The 18492-nt window shown below is 36.4% G+C and overlaps 1 protein-coding gene across 1 annotated transcript in view; it reads right to left on the reverse strand.

Moving 5' to 3' along the window:
* GK5 (glycerol kinase 5) overlaps window positions 1-18492 on the reverse strand; it is a 117622-nt gene that overhangs the window by 60903 nt on the left and 38227 nt on the right. The window contains exons 5-11 of the mRNA XM_077130306.1: window positions 18102-18233; window positions 7927-8002; window positions 7333-7394; window positions 7179-7252; window positions 6921-6981; window positions 5531-5657; window positions 4277-4381 (exon numbers count right to left, since the gene is read on the reverse strand). Coding sequence (XP_076986421.1) covers window positions 4277-4381; window positions 5531-5657; window positions 6921-6981; window positions 7179-7252; window positions 7333-7394; window positions 7927-8002; window positions 18102-18233 — 637 coding nt within the window. The remainder of the gene's footprint in view (window positions 1-4276; window positions 4382-5530; window positions 5658-6920; window positions 6982-7178; window positions 7253-7332; window positions 7395-7926; window positions 8003-18101; window positions 18234-18492) is intronic.

The raw sequence follows: 18492 nt of genomic DNA on the forward strand, positions 1-18492 counted from the left end.
GGTGGCCAGGAACTGAACCCGCAATGCTCTGAGGTCTGGGTAGTGATACCCACTGCTGGCAGCCCCAGTAAGGGCTCAGGGGCAGGCTGGCCATGGTGACTCTTTCTTCTCCATATGCTGGGGGGATTTGCATTGGCTACGCAGGCTGGACCCCTACAGAGAATCTATAGGGTTCTGACCAGCCTCTGGCATTTCACCAATAACACTCAGCTGCTGCCCTCCACGGACCAAGGTCTACAGTCTTCTTGAAAACTCAAGGTTTCGTTTACTGGGGCTCTGCCCCAGCTCCAGCAGTCGGCCACCCTCACCTTACTGTGCACGTTCCAGCAGGAAGCAAGAGGGAAAGGCAGGATCAATAATCCAGACGCCTCTTCTCTGGACCCAAATCTCCTTCAATAACATTTAATATTTACCACCAACTAAAATGATTCCAAATGGGAGAAAAGGTTTACCTCAATCCTCTGATGAGGGAGTCTGCATTGGTCTTCAGAGAGAAGGAACCAGTTTCCTTTATTTCTAGTAAACAAGAGTCCTGGATAATTTTAAATATGTATCATGGAAGTCTTATGGGGATAGTCTGGAGCAGGCAGATGCAACATGTAGCAATTAAAAGTGATACTGCTACGGAAAAGATGTCCCCTGGCCCTTGTTACGAGAGGAGAGCAGAGATGGGAATTGCCTCAGTTAGAGACAGAGTAAGGCATTCTTTGAAAAGATCCTGCTTCTCACTGCTGGGGCCTTCACACCTGTCCTCTGCCTGGAGCACCCCCAGCCGACTCCTCACCCGTGCACCCACAACTCTTATTCCTCAGGATTCAGCTGGAACATCGCTTTAAAGAAGCCCTCTGATTTTCCAGACTAGACAAACTCCTGCTTTCAGAAAGGGATCCCTGATCTTGCTACTACTTCACATTCCTGGCACTTGCCATGACTTTTTTAAATTGTTAATTTAATAAATATCTTTCCTGCTAGTCGTAGCCTCCAAGAGGGCAGAGACAGTGCCAGTCTTAGTCACTGATGTCCCCCAGCACCTAGGATACTTCCAGGTGAGCTTTTAAATATATATGATTTTAACTCAATAAAACCTGGAAGATAACAAAATATTTACTAAGATTGAAATCACAAAATAAAAGGAAGAGTAAAGGGGAGCACAAATGGGCCTAACTAAAAAGAAAAGAGAGAGACCATGTGAGGACCCAAAGGTGATCCTTAACACAGGCTAACAAAAAAAAGTGAGAAAAAACTAGCCTTTGTCAAACAGACTAAGAAAACATATCTAAAACTCAAGATAAGACTGATTTAAAGCAGTTCTTATGTCTGGACATGAGTTGTTCAACCCAGTAAAGGGACAAAAGGGAGCTACCATTCAAAGTGGAATAAGCACAGCATGTCACACAACAACATAAAGTATTAGAGCTAGTAAAGGAAATGACAAGGTTACACAAGCTCTTCCAGATGGTTTCTTCTGAATATCATTTAATTTTTTCAATATACCCATTTAAACAAAATCTCAGAATGGAAAGGGATATATTCAAAGAAATGTTGACTTTCTGTGTAAATTTCAGATAGGGACATACCAGTAATATTTAGCTATACCAATGATTAAAATATTAAGACAAATAACTCAACTCTGAATTCTTTCTCTCAGAGAAAGGGATCCCTGATCTTGCTACTACTTCGCATTCCTGGCACTTGCCATGACTTTTTTAGGAACATAGGATCCCTATGTTCCTGCCAGAGATGGGAGTGGCCTTCAGGAGGGGCCTGTGTCTTTACTGGACATCACATCACTTCTCTAGGTCAGGGCCATGTAACTCCATTCCCCAGAAGAGGTTGCACATCTTTTGAATCACAATAAATGAGCCTCAAGCCAATCAAGCAACGGAAATCATTTCAGCTGATTATATGCACATGCTATCATATGGAAATTGGGAATGATTTTTCACTGATGAATATAAAATTAACTATTCTGCCTTTTCTTTGCATTTTATGGGAAGAAGTAAAAATTAATAAAAGGAGTAACTAAAAGCATAAATATGTGACATTTTCTATATCTGATCTAGAATATTAAAAGAAATAAATTTAAGGAAGAAGAAACTTTTCAATGAAAAAGATCTTTGTAGTAAACTGTGTGATAAGGAATTAACTTTACCCCAAGAGAGGTCTGGCCTTTGCCCTCATCATCTGGGAGGTAATCCCAAAACCCCTGCAATGCCCGCCCCCGATAATAGTGCCTAGGGCCCTGTGCCATGACAGGTGGTCTAAACTAATAATGTAATGTGGGGGGGGATCATATTTCCAAAGCCCCTACCATAAATCAAAGGCAGTCAACCATGTATGTGATTGAGTCTCTATTAAAAACTCTTGACACCAAGGCTCGGGTGAGCTTCTCTGGTGGACAATACTCCCTGTGTACTATCACACATATCTGTTGGGAAAAGACAGTTCTGTCCAATTCTCCTCTTGGAGACGAGAAAACTAGAAGCTGCATGCGTGGAACACTCCTGGGCTCTGCCCCATGCACCACTTCCCTTGGCTGAGTTTAATCTGTATCCTTTCACTGCAATAAACTGTAACCGGGAGTATAACAGCTTTCTGTGAGTTCAGGAGTCCTAGCAAACTACCATACCTGACAGTAGGAGGGTGGTCTTGGGGACTCTGAACTCTGCTTAAACATTTCGCATCAATAAGTCACTTTATGCCTAGAATGGAGGGGCAATCTCAAAAAGAATGAAATAGAGACAGAAAGAAAAAAAGGAAGAAACTGATTGGCATTTTCCTCCTAGAGCTTGTATATTCTATGTATGTCACTATAACTATCTTTAAACCAAACAGCTTAGTTCAAATCAACAGAGTCAGGATCTGCTCCATCAAATTTAATTTAACCATCAAAGATAACAATGGTTAATATTGTGGTATATAACATTTCACATTTTATATATTAAATGCGGTTATATATTATACAGGTTGTTCATCAGTCATAGTAGCCAAAAGGTAGAAACAACCCAAATGGTTCATCAACAGATGAATGGATAAATTTTGGTATATCCATAATGGAATATCCTTCAACAATAAAAAATAAAATGAAGTACTGATACATGCTACAACATGGGTAAACCTTGAAAACATTACACTAAGTGAAATAAGCCAGTTATAAAAGGCCATATATTGTCTGATTCCATTTATATGAAATTTTTAGAACTGAAAATCCAAAGAGACATAAAGCAGACATGTGGTTGCCAGGGGCTAGATGAAGGCAGAAATGGGGAGTGATTATTAATGAGTATGGAGTTTCTTTTAGGGGTGGCCAAAAGTGTTCTAAAATTAAATAGTTGTGATGGCTACATGACCCTGCAAATATACTAAAAAACACTGAAGTGAACACTTTAAGTGGGAGAATAATATAGTATGTGAATTGTATCTCCAAAAGTATTTTCAAAATATGGGGAATAAATATGTTTACAGGCTATAATTACTTTAACTCCTCCTTAATGTATCATGAATAATGTTTCATGTTAATAAGATGTGCAACAACACTGTTATTTTTAAGTGATGTACAATGTTCCATTGTACAGATGTACTAACAGGGTCTTGTTTCCAATTGCTGTATTAAATACCCATACATGTACACATCTTTGTATACCTATATGACTACTTTCTTAGGAAAACAAAAACTAGTTCTGAGGGGCACTGGGTCTGCATCTTTAAGGTGATACATATTGCCTGACTGTTCTCCAGAAAGGCCATGCTAATTAACACTCATCCCAATGGAAAATAAGAATACATTTCTCTCTATATTCCCACTAATCATCAAATTTTTCAATTTTTGACAACATGATGGGTAATATAATTTTTTAAATGTATACATTTCTTTAATTATTGAATCAGCAGTTTCTCAGAGTAGTGATTTGATTTCTTTTATAAAATACTTGTACTTTTTCTGTCCTTTGCTCATTTTTTGGTCTTTTTTTACTGATTTTTCTGCAAGATGCTGTAAACCATTTTTTCATGTTGTCTTTTAAATGTACTTACGCCATCTTTTCCTACACATTCTATTTTATGCTCAAATCTATTGTTTTTCTTTATAGTTTGCAGCCTTAATGCCTTGCCTTTTACCATCTCAATATTATAAAGATATCCCTATATTTTCTTCAAGTATGTGTCATTTTACTTTTATGTTTATTTACACAATTCATTCATTCCCTTAGGATCTGCAATCTCACAGCATTCTTCAATTCTTTAAGTCTGACCTGAGAAATCAGCTTAGACAACTTACCTAATTGTTGTGCCCATTTTATGGCAGTACCAGTATCTCCTGCATTGCCTTCAGCTATGCATACAACTTCTTGCCCAATCTTCCACCCAATTAATGGATAAAAGCCTTTAAAATATAAAAATCAAAGTAAGTCACATGATAAACACTAATTCATAGAGATTTCTAAAATGAAATAATTTGATTATCTCAAAAAATAGCAAAGTGGCTCTCAAGTCAGACTGCCTGAGTTCAAATCCCAGCCTCCTCACATTTACTACTGGGCGCCTGCATGTTTCTAGCCTCTTGGCCTGTTTCCTCAGCTGCAAATGGTGGAGCTCAGAGAGCTGCTGTGAGAATAAACTAGGTTAATGCACAAAAATAACTTAGCACAGTGCCTGGCACAGAGAATAAACAACAAATATTAGCTTTTTTTTAGCTACAGGATGTCTGTTTCCTAGAAACACAGAAATGTGTTTTGTTTTCAGAAATGTGTTTTTAAATTGCAAAATAAAAGATTGGAATAGGTTTGCCAGAGACGCTACATGGTTATTGCTTTTATCTGTGTTTTCTAAACAATGCTTTTAGATCAAAATAAATGCGATGATCAACATTTTCTAGCTTCCATTTTACCAGTTAGGGGAAAAGAAAGAACATGAAGCAATCTGGAAGGCAGGAAAAAGATTTTTAAAATCCACCTTTCAGTAACAATTTTCGGAGAATTGAGCCTTAGACTGGGAGCCCGCCGGCCTGTGGGCAGAGCTCCCGAATCAGGACTTCTCGGTTTGCACAGCTCAGGGTGCCCTCCAGGAGGGAGAGCAGATTCAGAGCTGCTGTTACCCAAGACTTAAATGTGAGTCACTAGTTCAGACAACACCCACCCCCAAAAAAAACTGCAAAGAGAAGAGGAGGGGGAGGAAAAAGAAGAAGAATTCTGTTAGATAGAAAAGAAAAAACATTTTAGAGGCCGAGAAGGATGTTTTAAATAAATATGACCTATATTATAAATAAAAACTTAGAAAGCTGACAAAAATATACTAATTCTTCTGAATTTCTCTATAATAACTTTTTCAAGTTTTGTAATATATCTTTCTCCTCAATTATGCTTTCCACTTAAGAAAATTGATAGAGATTAGTTGTTTCCAGGAATAATAATGAAAAATATGTCAGAAAATATCCTTAATTAAAACAGGAAAACAGTTGTAAATTCATGAGAAGTTAAATAAGAAAGGAGAAGTGACAGCTTATTAATAAAGAGGATAAATCCTAATTATTTACCTCCCAGAGTCTGTTGAGGCTTGTTTCCAGTATTAATATCCAGAAACGTCCCAGTTCCCATGGTTAATTTCACGTCTCCCGTGTGGAAGCAGCACTCTCCGAACATGGCTGACTGCTGGTCCGCTACCTGCCCAGAGGGCCACACGTAAGACCCACGTCACCCTCAGCGGTGGTGTGATTCAACGTATCCCACCGCCGAAGTTATGCCATTTTCATGATCAAACTTTTCCTTGCCTATTTTCTCCTTTTCCTTTTTTTTAAAAAAAGGAACCCCTGAAGAGAACAGGGAACAACTATATCATAGGAGTCTCTTTAGGACTAACTCACGTGACTAACTAACGAGTCCCAGGAATTTACAATGGGCAACCTACTTCACAACGTTTTAAGTATTAGATGAGTAACCTTAGAAATGAAGGTCAGAATAAAAATTATACAGGAAAAAAAAACAAAGACTTTTCATTTTCAACTTAAAGAGGTTTTTATTCATGACTCAAAATAACTGACCTCAGTGATGACAAGTTGTGGTAATGGACGGTGGTGGTGACAGCACAAAATTGTCATGTGTACTGAATTGCACACATGAAAGTGAATCAAATGAGAAATTTTGTGTTGTATATGTTACCTTGACAAAAGTTTTAAAAAAACTGATCTCCCCAACTTTCTCTGTTAATAAGGATAAGTGTACGTTTAACTCTAAATAGATGAAGTTAGGATCATGCATTTACCAAGGCTTTTTCCTTTAGGTTAAAAGGAAAATTGTAACATCTTATTAATACAGCTGTCTATAGATAAACATACAGCAATAGTTGCGATCCTTAGGGTTCTCCAACTTTCTGACTATTCTCATCAAGCCAGAGAGAGAAGGAATATAATCAAAAAAGGACCCTTAAAAATCAGAAACAGCTCATTTTTTCATTCCTCTGCAAGTCTACCTACTGGCAGCTGCTGACTAAGGATTTTATAAAATGTTAATATACCTTTCTTCTTTAAATTTTCCTACCAATGTTTATGGTTACACTGTAACAGTATAAAGTAAAGCACTTGCTCCGTTAGTGTTTTTTGTCTGAGTATCAAATATAAGTCAAATATTTTTGAGTATACAACATTTTAAAATTTAGCATAGTTTTCTGAAAAACAATGTACAGAAAATTCAAAAAAGGTTATAAAGTGCTTCTATGATAGAAGATTGGCTCAGTGGACCCTTTCCAGAATACAGAGGATATTTTTGATAATATCCAGGGTCCTTTAAGTTAAAAAGAGAGAAAAGATATTTTAATTTAATTCTGCCAAGAACCTTTTGTTTTTCTCATATCTAGCCCCAACTATTCATGAATATATATATTCATTCCGTTTTACTGCATAAAGTGAAATCCGCAAAGTTTGTACTTACCAAGGCCACTATTGGTATAGGGACACCAAATATCTCCTCATCCACTGATCCAAAATTGTAGCTTCAAAAGAAATTGGTTAGAAAGTTAGTCACAAGTCAGGAAATAGTAACTCTAAACTTCACCATACTATTTCCAGCATAGGCCAAACATCACATAATGAATAAACAGGTACCCCCAACATGCAATAAAATGCTTTCCCGCCAAGGCACAATGAATGCAGGGAGCATGTCACAGGTTTCGTATCTGATGCCTGTTACCTTGTGTCCTTCACAGGAGGCAGGAGGGAGAGGGGGATGGAAAGCAGGGAGCTCAGGAGCCTACTCCAACACATCTGAGTATAAAAATACATCATCAGAATCCAACCTCAATCACATAAAAACTAGTCATTCAAAAAGAAACAAAAACCTTTACCTGATATGGGTCAAATAGCCCCGTGGTACTTGCATTTGAAAAATCTGTGGCATATTCAGAACCTAAATTTACATTGGACATAATACACTTATTATCAAGTAGATAAATCAACACCTGAAATTCATTCCAACACATATTTCCAGTGCAAAGTCTCAAAAGCAATTCCCACTTAAACCTGATGAACTTTTACAGTTTACAAAAGCTCTTTTGTACACACTATCACTTTATAATCCTCAGCTTAGAGATGATGGAAGAGGTTCAAAGATGTTAAGTGACTGCCTGTCATTACACTCAGTTGCAAAGTGACAGACAGATTTGGTACTGAACTCGAGTCTCCTTTCTTTTGAAGTTAAGACAGTTTTCTAGTTCTGCTTTGATGCTTCATCACAGTTTTAAAATGACAACCCCCTAACAACAAACCTGAAATTAATCTAGTTTTACTGCAACATGCAGTAATTAAGGTACCAAAGAGAATTATGTGTGAGATTTGAGAAGGAGGAACAAAAGAAGAACAAAGTAACTTCTATTTTTCAGACAAGTCATTTCTCTCTGCTAAACTTAAGTTATTTGCAAGATCTACCAGGCCATCCTTACCTTTTGTGAGCTTATGTAACAACCAAGTATCAATAGTCCCAAAGCAGCAATTTTCTTCTTCAACTGCCTTTTGCACCTTGAAAACACAACAGTACAAAATCAATTTTAAAAGGCTAAATTATTAAAGCCAGGACTGAGTCTGGAACAGTAGATACAATATAACATCATTTTAATAAAAATTAATATAAATGGAAATATAATTTCCAGAATATATCTGCAATGATTCTAAGTGATTATTACAGAGTGGGAGATTGAGAAGACCCCGTTTTCTATATAGTTCTTCCGAAATGCTTTGGTTTTACACCAAATATGTGCTACTTTTCTGATGAAAAAAGCTATATATATAGTTTAGGCATACAAATACACTAGTATAGCCTAAAGCAAGGGATGCCACACTATCTCTCACAGGCCAAATATAGCTAACTATTTTTATATAGTTAAGAATGGTTTCTAAATTCTTTAATGATTGAGAATAAAAATACTTTGCAAAAATTAGATGAAATTCAAATGTGTCCGTAAATAAACTTTTAGTGGAACACATCCATGCTCATTTGCTTACGAATTCTCTACAGCTGCTTTCAGGCTACAATGGCAGAGTAGTTATGCCTTATGGTCCTCAAACCTAAAATATTACTATCTGGCCTTTAACAGAAAAAAATTTGCTAATTCCTAGCCTAAAACATGACAAGGAAAACAAAAGCTGTCAAAACCTCATTTTAAACAGCTAGTAGAAATGCTTATCAGGATGGTAATAACAGACTGGAAAACACTTTCCTGAAACACTTTATCACCTCTCCAACTCCCACTTGTCCTTCAAGATTGGCATTTCCTGGCTTTGCCCAGCTCTGCTCCCTTCCCTACACTCCTCAAGGGTCTGGGGCGCCCTACAGACACCTCTCCCCTGACAGCCATTACCTCACAACAGCTGCTCCCTGACTCAACCCTGAGCTCCCAAGAGCCAGGACCCAACAGTGTTCACATCTATAGCTCCAACCCCAGAGGGGCTCCTGGCATGTAACAGATGTTAAAAAAAACAAAGGCTTGCTAAATAAGTAAGATAAAAAGAATACCAAATGGAAACACTTAAAGATTAATTATATTTTAATAGTAGTAAGGATCAGTAAGATGAAAGGAAATGGCAGGAGCCCCAAAGAGGTCATTTGCAGATTATCTATTTATAAAGATTTCATTCAAGAGTTACACTACTGACATACAGAGTGCTTTTAAAGTGATATTATTACACTACTAACTTCTGAAATTAAAAAAAAAATTATTCTAAAATTTATTCTCGATGTAACATTTTCTAATAGCTAAGGGTCATCTATATTCCATTGGGTAGCACAATGCTTGGCACATAAAAAATTCATATGTTCATTCAAAAATGTATTTGAGAACCAGGTCCTCTAGTAGATGCTAAACATATAGCGAAAAACAAAGCAAGGTCTCTCCTCTCCTAGAATATAATTTCACGAGGACAGACAGGTAGTAAGTAGGAAACAAATTCATCATCATTTACACAGCATGGGAAGTGCTGGGAAGGAGGGAGGTAAGATGGAGAATAACCGTGGTGGCGGTGGCAGGTGTTCCAGGGTCACAGGAAGCTTCTCTGAGGAGCTGACATTTAAGCTGAGACCTGAAGGATAAGAATGAGCCAGTCACGAGGAGAGGAAAAGCAGAGGAGAGCAAGTGCAAAGCCCGAAGAAAGTAGCGGTAAGAGCTCAGGGAGCAAGTGGGGAGTAGGGTGAGGGAGACAGTAGAAGACAAAGTTGGAGAAACAGAAGAAACAAGATTATACAGAGCTTTGAAGATGAGATAAAAAGTTTAGATTTTATTATAAGAGTAGTGGGGAACCTTAGCAACCATTAGTGCTCAATATTTGTATTAAATATATACACATTTAATTTACATATAAAACTAACGCTGTTGTCAATTCATCACTGAAAAAGTGAGTACAATTTCAGACACCAGAATTTTTTTCTTGCCCTCTATAAAACTTAAAACCCCCCCAAACCACCACAACAGACATTTTACAGCTTATTAACCAAGTCTCAACACAAAAACGTCCCATAATATTTAAACAAAAAGAACACTTTTTGTTGTAAGTTCTTCCTAAATCATAAATCTAGAATATTATATTTCCAAGTCAACTGGACCATGATCCAAACATTCAAGCCTAGAAGGTTAAACATCAGATTATTTCCTAAAGTGCTTCTTTGGCAGCTAATTTTCTCACATCTCCTCCAGGTCCTTAGAGACTTGTGCTGAATATGCATTCTCTCTCCTGGGGCTTTACCCTTTCCTAGGAGCTTTCCATCAACATCAAATCTCTCCCACCTTAAGTAGAAAGGAAGGACAGGTGGCTGCACAAAGAACGAAAAGGATAGAAAGACACCTCTTGCAGCCCTACATCTCCTTTCACTCAGCACGCTTTTTCTTTTACTTCACAACAAAACTTCTGGAAAGATCCATCTACATTTCATTCCTCAGCCTCCTCCAATCTTGTCTTTGACCTTAATGTGCCATTGAAACTGATCATTAACCCTACAAACAACCCCCTTTTTGCTAAACCCAATGGACCCTTCTCAGCAATTTATTTGACACGTCACTGGCATATAATATGGTTGATTATTCTGAGAAAACACACTTTGTTGGTGTTCTCCAGTTTTCCTCCTTCCTCTCTGGCTGCTCTCTCAGTCTACCTGGCAAGCTTCTCCTTTCCACTTACTCACTACTAAGTCTTTCAATCCATGAATATGGGGTGTCTGTTCATTTTTTAACTCTTTAACTTCTTTCCGCAATATCTTGTTGTTTTCAGAGTATAAGTTTTTCACTCCTTTTGTTAAATTTATTCCTAATTATTCTATACTTTTTGAGGCTATTGTAAATGGAATTATTCTGTCAGTTTCATTTTTGAATTGGTCATAGCTAATATATAGCAACACAACTGATTTTTGCATATCAATTGTGTGTCCTGCAACCTTACTGAACTCATTTATTAATCTAATAGTTTTTAGTGGCTTGCTGATGATTTTCTATTTATAAGATCATATCGTCCACATCAGAGACGGTTTTATTTTTTCTTTTTCCAATCTAGCTGCCTTTTATTTTATTTTTTTGCTTAACAGCCTTGGCTTAGAAGCTCATGCACAATGCTGAACAGAAGTGGCGAGTGGACATCCTCGTCTTGCTCATGAACTTAGGGGGAAGCATTCAGTCTTTTACTGGTATTAACTGGGAATTTCTCATAGGTGCCCTTTACCAGGTTGAGGGAGTTCCCTTCTATTTCTAGAGTATTTTATCATGAAGTAGTGGTCTGAATCTGTTGAATGATTTTTCTGTGTCTGTTCCTTATGTTCTTGAGGTTGTTATCCTCTGTTCTATTATTACACTATAATACATTAATTGATTTTCAGATGTTAAGTCAACTTTGCATTTCTAAAATAAGTTCCACCTGAGCAAGGTGTATAATCCTTTTTTATATATTGTTGAATTTAATTTGCCAGTATTTTGTGGAGGAATTTTATCTTCACAAGGGATTTTTATCTGTACATTTCTTTTCTTGTGACGTCCTTGTCTGGTTTTGGTATCATGGCAACATTCACCTCATAGAATGAGTTGGGGAAATATTCCTTTCACTTCTGTTTTTTTGGAAGAGTTTGAGAAGGCTTGGTATTAATTTTTGTTTAAATGACTAGAGTCATCTGGATTTTGGATTTTTCTTTGTGAGAAGTTTTTTGACAACTAATTCAATCTCTACTTGTTATAGACCAGTTCAGATGGTCCATTCCTTCTTGGAACAGTTTTTTTTTTTTTTTTTTTTTTAGCTCAGATGCAGCTTCATTCAGTGTTTTAACATGATTACTTTACAATTAGGTATTATTATGCTGTTCATTTTTGAGTTTTTGTATCTAGTCCTGTTGCAGTCTGTATCCCTTCAGCTCCAATTACCCATTATCTTACCCTGTTTCTAACTCCTGCTGGACTCTGTTACCAATGACATATTCCAAGTTTATTCTTGAATGTCCGTTCACATCAGTGGGACCATACAGTATTTGTCCTTTAGTTTTTGGCTAGACTCACTCAGCATAATGTTATCTAGGTCCATCCATGTTATTACATGCTTCATAAGTTTATTCTGTCTTAAAGCTGCATAATATTCCATTGTATGTATATACCACAGTTTGTTTAGCCACTCGTCTGTTGATGGACATTTTGGCTGTTTCCATCTCTTTGCAATTGTAAATAACGCTGCTATAAACATTGGTGTGCAAATGTCTGTTTGTGTCTTTGCCCTTAAGTCCTTTGAGTAGATACCCAGCAATGGTATTGCTGGGTCGTATGGCAATTCTATATTGAGCTTTTTGAGGAACCGCCAAACTGCCTTCCACAGTGGTTGCACCATTTGACATTCCCACCAACAGTGGATAAGTGTGCCTCTTTCTCCACATCCTCTCCAGCACTTGTCATTTTCTGTTTTGTTGATAATGGCCATTCTGGTGGGTGTGAGATGATATCTCAATGTGGTTTTGATTTGCATTTCTCTAATGGCCAGGGACATTGAGCATCTCTTCATGTGCCTTTTGGCCATTTGTATTTCCTCTTCTGAGAGGTGTCTGTTCAAATCTTTTTCCCATTTTGTAATTGGGTTGGCTGTCTTTTTGTTGTTGAGTTGGACAATCTCTTTATAAATTCTGGATACTAGACCTTTATCTGATATGTCATTTCCAAATATTGTCTCCCATCGTGTAGGCTGTCTTTCTACTTTCTTGATGAAGTTCCTTGATGCACAAAAGTGTTTAATTTTGAGGAGCTCCCATTTATTTATTTCCTTCTTCGATGCTCTTGCTTTAGGTTTAAGGTCCATAAAACCGCCTCCAATTGTAAGTTTCATAAGATATCTCCCTACATTTTTCTCTAACTGTTTTATGGTCTTAGACCTAATGTTTAGATCTTTGATCCATTTTGAGTTAACTTTTCTTTAGGGTGTGAGATATGGGTCTTCTTTCATTCTTTTGCATATGGATATCCAGTTCTCTAGGCACCATTTATTGAAGAGACTGTTCTGTCCCAGGTGAGTTGGCTTGACTGCCTTATCAAAGATCAAATGTCCATAGATGAGAGGGTCTATATCGGAGCACTCTATTCGATTCCATTGGTCGATATATCTATCTTTATGCCAATACCATGCTGTTTTGACCACTGTGGCTTCATAATATGCCTTAAAGTCAGGCAGCGTGAGACCTCCAGCTTCGTTTTTTTTCCTCAAGATGTTTTTAGCAATTCGGGGCACCCTGCCCTTTCAGATAAATTTGCTTATTGGTTTTTCTATTTCTGAAAAATAAGTTGTTGGGATTTTGATTGGTATTGCATTGAATCTGTAAATCAATTTAGGTAGAATTGACATCTTAACTATATTTAGTCTTCCAATCCATGAACACGGTATGCCCTTCCATCTATTTAGGTCTTCTGTGATTTCTTTTAGCAGTTTTTTCTAGTTTTCTTTATATAGGTTTTTTGTCTCTTTAGTTAAATTTATTCCTAGGTATTTTATTCTTTTAGTTGCAATTGTAAATGGGATTCGTTTCTTGATTTCCCCCTCAGCTTGTTCATTACTAGTGTATAGAAATGCTACAGATTTTTGAATGTTGATCTTGTAACCTGCTACTTTGCTGTACTCATTTATTAGCTCTAGTAGTTTTGTTGTGGATTTTTCCGGGTTTTCGACGTATAGTATCATATCGTCTGCAAACAGTGATAGTTTTACTTCTTCCTTTCCAATTTTGATGCCTTGTATTTCTTTTTCTTGTCTAATTGCTCTGGCTAGAACCTCCAACACAATGTTGAATAGTAGTGATGATAATGGACATCCTTGTCTTGTTCCTGATCTTAGGGGGAAAGTTTTCAAGTTTTCCCCATTGAGGATGATATTAGCTGTGGGTTTTTCATATATTCCCTCTATCATTTTAAGGAAGTTCCCTTGTATTCCTATCTTTTGAAGTGTTTTCAACAGGAAAGGATGTTGAATCTTGTCAAATGCCTTCTCTGCATCAATTGAGATGATCATGTGATTTTTCTGCTTTGATTTGTTGATATGGTGTATTACATTAATTGATTTTCTTATGTTGAACCATCCTTGCATACCTGGGATGAATCCTACTTGGTCATGATGTATAATTCTTTTAATGTGTTGTTGGATACGATTTGCTAGATTTTTATTGCAGATTTTTGCATCTATATTCATTAGAGAGATTGGTCTGTAGTTTTCTTTTTTTGTAATATCTTTGCCTGGATTTGGTATGAGGGTGATGTTGGCTTCATAGAATGAATTAGGTAGTTTTCCCTCCACTTCAATTATTTTGAAGAGTTTGAGGAGAGTTGGTACTAATTCTTTCCGGAATGTTTGATAGAATTCACATGTGAAGCCGTCTGGTCCTGGACTTTTCTTTTTAGGAAGTTTTTGAATGACTAATTCAATTTCTTTACTTGTGATTGGTTTGTTGAGGTCATCTATTTCTTCTTGAGTCAAAGTTGGTTGTTCATGTCTTTCCAGGAACCCGTCCATTTCATCTAAATTGTTGTATTTATTAGCGTAAAGTTGTTCATAATATCCTGTTATTACCTCCTTTATTTCTGTGAGGTCAGTGGTTATGTCTCCTCTTCCATTTCTGATCTTATTTATTTGAATCCTTTCTCTTCTTCTTTTTGTCAATCTTGCTAAGGGCCTATCAATCTTATTGATTTTCTCATAGAACCAACTTCTGGTCTTATTGATTTTCTCTATTGTTTTCATGTTTTCAATTTCATTTATTACTGCTCTAATCTTTGTTATTTCTTTCCTTTTGCTTGCTTTGGGATTAGTTTGCTGTTCTTTCTCCAGTTCTTCTAAGTGAGCAGTTAATTCCTGCATTTTTGCCTTTTCTTCTTTTCTGATGTAGGCATTTAGGGCAATAAATTTCCCTCTTAGCTCTGCCTTTGCTGCGTCCCATAAGTTTTGATATGTTGTGTTTTCGTTTTCTTTCGCCTCGAGGTATTTACTAATTTCTCTTGCAATTTCTTCTTTGACCCATTAGTTGTTTAAGAGTGTGTTGTTGAGCCTCCACGTACTTCTGTATTTTCTGGCACTCCGCCTATTATTGATTTCCTTGGGTCAGTTTTAATAGTTTGTGTCTCTCTAGGAATTAATCATTTCATCTAAATTATCTAATTTGTTCACATGTAAGTTAGTATTTCCTTATAACTGTTTTTATTTCTAAATGGTGGGTAGTAATACCTCTCTTTCATTCATGATTTTAGTCATTTGAGTCTTCCCTCGTTTTTTGCTTGGTTTAGCTAATATCTTCAAAGCCCCACTGTTTGGTTTTGTTGATTTTCTCAATGTTTTAATATTCTCAACTTCATTATTTCCTCTCTAGTCTTTGTTTCATTCCTTTTACTGGCTTTGGGGTTAATTTGCTCATTTATTTCAGGGTCTTAAGGTACAAGGTTAGGTTACTGATTGAGATCTTTCTCCTTTTTTAATATAGTCTGCTGTATATAAACAAATCTTGCTACCTATTGCCCTCTGAACACTGCTTTAGCTGCATCTCATAAGTTTTGGTATATTATGTCTTCACTTTAATTCATCTCAAAATATTTTTTAATTTTCTTGTAATTTCTTCTTTGACTCATTGTTTATTTTGGAGTGTGCTGTTTAATTTCCACATATTTGTGAATTTTCCAAAGTTCCCTGTTACTTCTTTCTAATTCCATTCCATTAATAAATCCTTTTAAATGTATTCAGACTTGTTTTATGGCCTAGCCTATGGTCTATTCTGGATGATGGTCTATGCATGCTTCAGAAGAATGTATAGTCTGCCATTGCTGGGTAGAGTGTTCTATAGATGTAAGATTGGTCTAGTTGATTTACAGTATTGTTCAAGTGTTCTATTACCTTATTGATCTTATATAGAGTTGTTCTATCCATTACTGAAAGTGGGTATTGAAATCTCCAACTATTATTGTTGAATTCTCTGCCTATTTCTCCCTTCAATTCTATCAATTTTGCTTCAGTTATTTTGAGACTCTGTAGTTAGGGGCATATATGTTTATATTTATTATATAATCTTGATAGATTAACCCTTTTATCATTATAAAATGCTCCTCTTTATCTCTACTGTTTATTGTTTTAAAGTATGTATTTTTCTTATATCATTATAGCCAATCCAACTTTCCTGTGGTTACTGTTTGCATGACATATCTTTTTCCATTTACTTTCAACCTATTTATGTTTTTGAATCTAAAATGTGTCTCCTGTAGGCAGTATATGTTTGTATCTTCTTTTACAACCAGTTTAATAACACAATGAGATATTCATCAGAATGGTTAAAATTATAAGACTTAATATCAGTTATGATGGTAAATGAAATAAAAAGTATCCTCATTCACTGATGATAGGTGTGAAAACTGTCACAACCATTTTGGACACTGTTTGACATTATCCACTTAGGGTAAAGGAATATATACATCCATTTCTAGGTATATATACAACAGAGATGCAGGTACAATACCAAGAGACAACAGAGATGCAGGTACAATACCAAGAGACATTAGTAATCATATTCATAATAGTCAAAAGCTGGAAATAACCCCAACGTACACAAACAGGATTGATAAACTATGGTAAAATCATATAATTGAACACTAGACAGCAATGAAAATAGAAACCAATTTACATGGGTGTATTTCGCTAACATAACCTTGAGCAAAAGGATTCAGAGACACAAGTGAGTAATTACTGTATGATTCCATGTACAAAAAGTTCAAAAGTATTCGGACAAAATGAAACTACAGTGCTGAGGAAGAAACATACATTGTAAATATATAAAAGTGCAATTATCATAAACATTAGGGGAGGGTACTCAATGGAGGGTGCATAATGGGGGCCACTGGAGATGCTGAAAAGTGCCCTAATTCTTGATCCAGGTGGTGTCACATAGATGTTTGCTCTATGATATATCGATAGCAGTATATTTTTGTTTCATTCCTTTTTCTATGTGTGTGTTATAATAAAAAAGATTTAAGAAAACCAACTTAAAAAGATGCCATGGGGAGGCCATGGTGGCTCAGCAGATAGAGTTCTCGCCTGCCATACTGGAGACCTGGGTTTGATTCCCAGTGCCTGACTATGCAAAAAAAAAAAAAAAAAAAAAAAGATGCCATGCCTTCCATCCCAAGACCTGGTGGGCACTTAATTTCCTCTCATATAATCAAATTACAATCTTTAGTATAAACATGTCAATTGTGACAAGAACCACATAAAGGTGGGGGATGAAGAGGTATAACAACAAACTACGTGTATACTATTGAAATTAAATTGGTATCAAAGCAAACAAAACTGATACAGATTTAGGATTCTAAACCTAAGCCCCATGGGTAACTATAAGAAAACACTGGAGAATATACAAGTTTACAGAGACAAAAATTAACAGGTTACCATGTGTGGCGGGCAAGGGAGACTGGACAGATAATGTGCATGGGTGTAGGGTTTCTTTTTGAGGAGACAGGAAAGTTTTAGTAATGGAAGGTGGTGAGAGTACTGCAATATAGTGAATGTAATTAATCCCACTGAATGGTATGCTTGGGAGTTGTTGAAATGAGAAAATGTATGCTGTATATATGTACAGCATATATACTGTACATATTTAAAAAAAAGGAAGCAAAGCAACAATGATAATTAAATGCAATACATGATCCTGGATGGGATCGAGTGAGACAAGAGAAAAAATTCTAAGGGGCATTATTGGGACATACAAAAAACTGGAATATGGAGTATATGCTTAATATCAATTTTAAATTTCTTGAACTTTATAACTGCACTTAAGATGGCCCCATAAGTCAATATCCTTGATCTGGGGGAAAGTACATGGCAGTATTAAGTATTCAAAGAGCATGATGTATACAACCTACACTCAAATGTTCAAGAAATGGATGATGAATAAACCAGAATTGTATGGACAATGTGACAAAATGTTAAGATTGGTGGACCTGGATATCTGGGGGTTTAGGGTATGCTGGAGTTGCTGGATGGGGTTCATAGTTAATTGTCTTGTAAGTTTGGTAATAGCTTAAAATAAAAAGTTAAAAAAATAAAAATTACAATTCTTATTCCTCAAAATTTTCTTTACCTTGTTTCTTACCTCAATCAGGTTTTGTAAAACCCAGGCCAATCTCAAAGAAAGATGTTGGGTTGTGAAAGTGAACAAACTGGCTGCTAGAAGTCGTTTACTTCTAGTAAAGAAATGAAGCACTCGGCAGGAACTGTGTATTAGCTATTAAAAAAAAAAGATATTTTAGAAAAGTATATTTAATGGGGTTAACCATCTCTATATCAACTTCATAGACATGCAAACAAATCCAAAAACAAAACAAAAGCTATTTAGCTCCTGTAGCAGGTTGAATGGCGGCACTGAAGAGAAATGTTCACCTGGTGCTCGGAGTCTGCGAATGTGACCCTATTTGGGAAAAGGCTCTTTGCAGGTGTAGGCAAGGATCTCCTGATGAATTCATCCTGGATTAGGATGGGTCCTA

This window comes from Tamandua tetradactyla, chromosome 15, assembly GCF_023851605.1.
Source record: "Tamandua tetradactyla isolate mTamTet1 chromosome 15, mTamTet1.pri, whole genome shotgun sequence".
Taxonomy (NCBI): domain Eukaryota; kingdom Metazoa; phylum Chordata; class Mammalia; order Pilosa; family Myrmecophagidae; genus Tamandua; species Tamandua tetradactyla.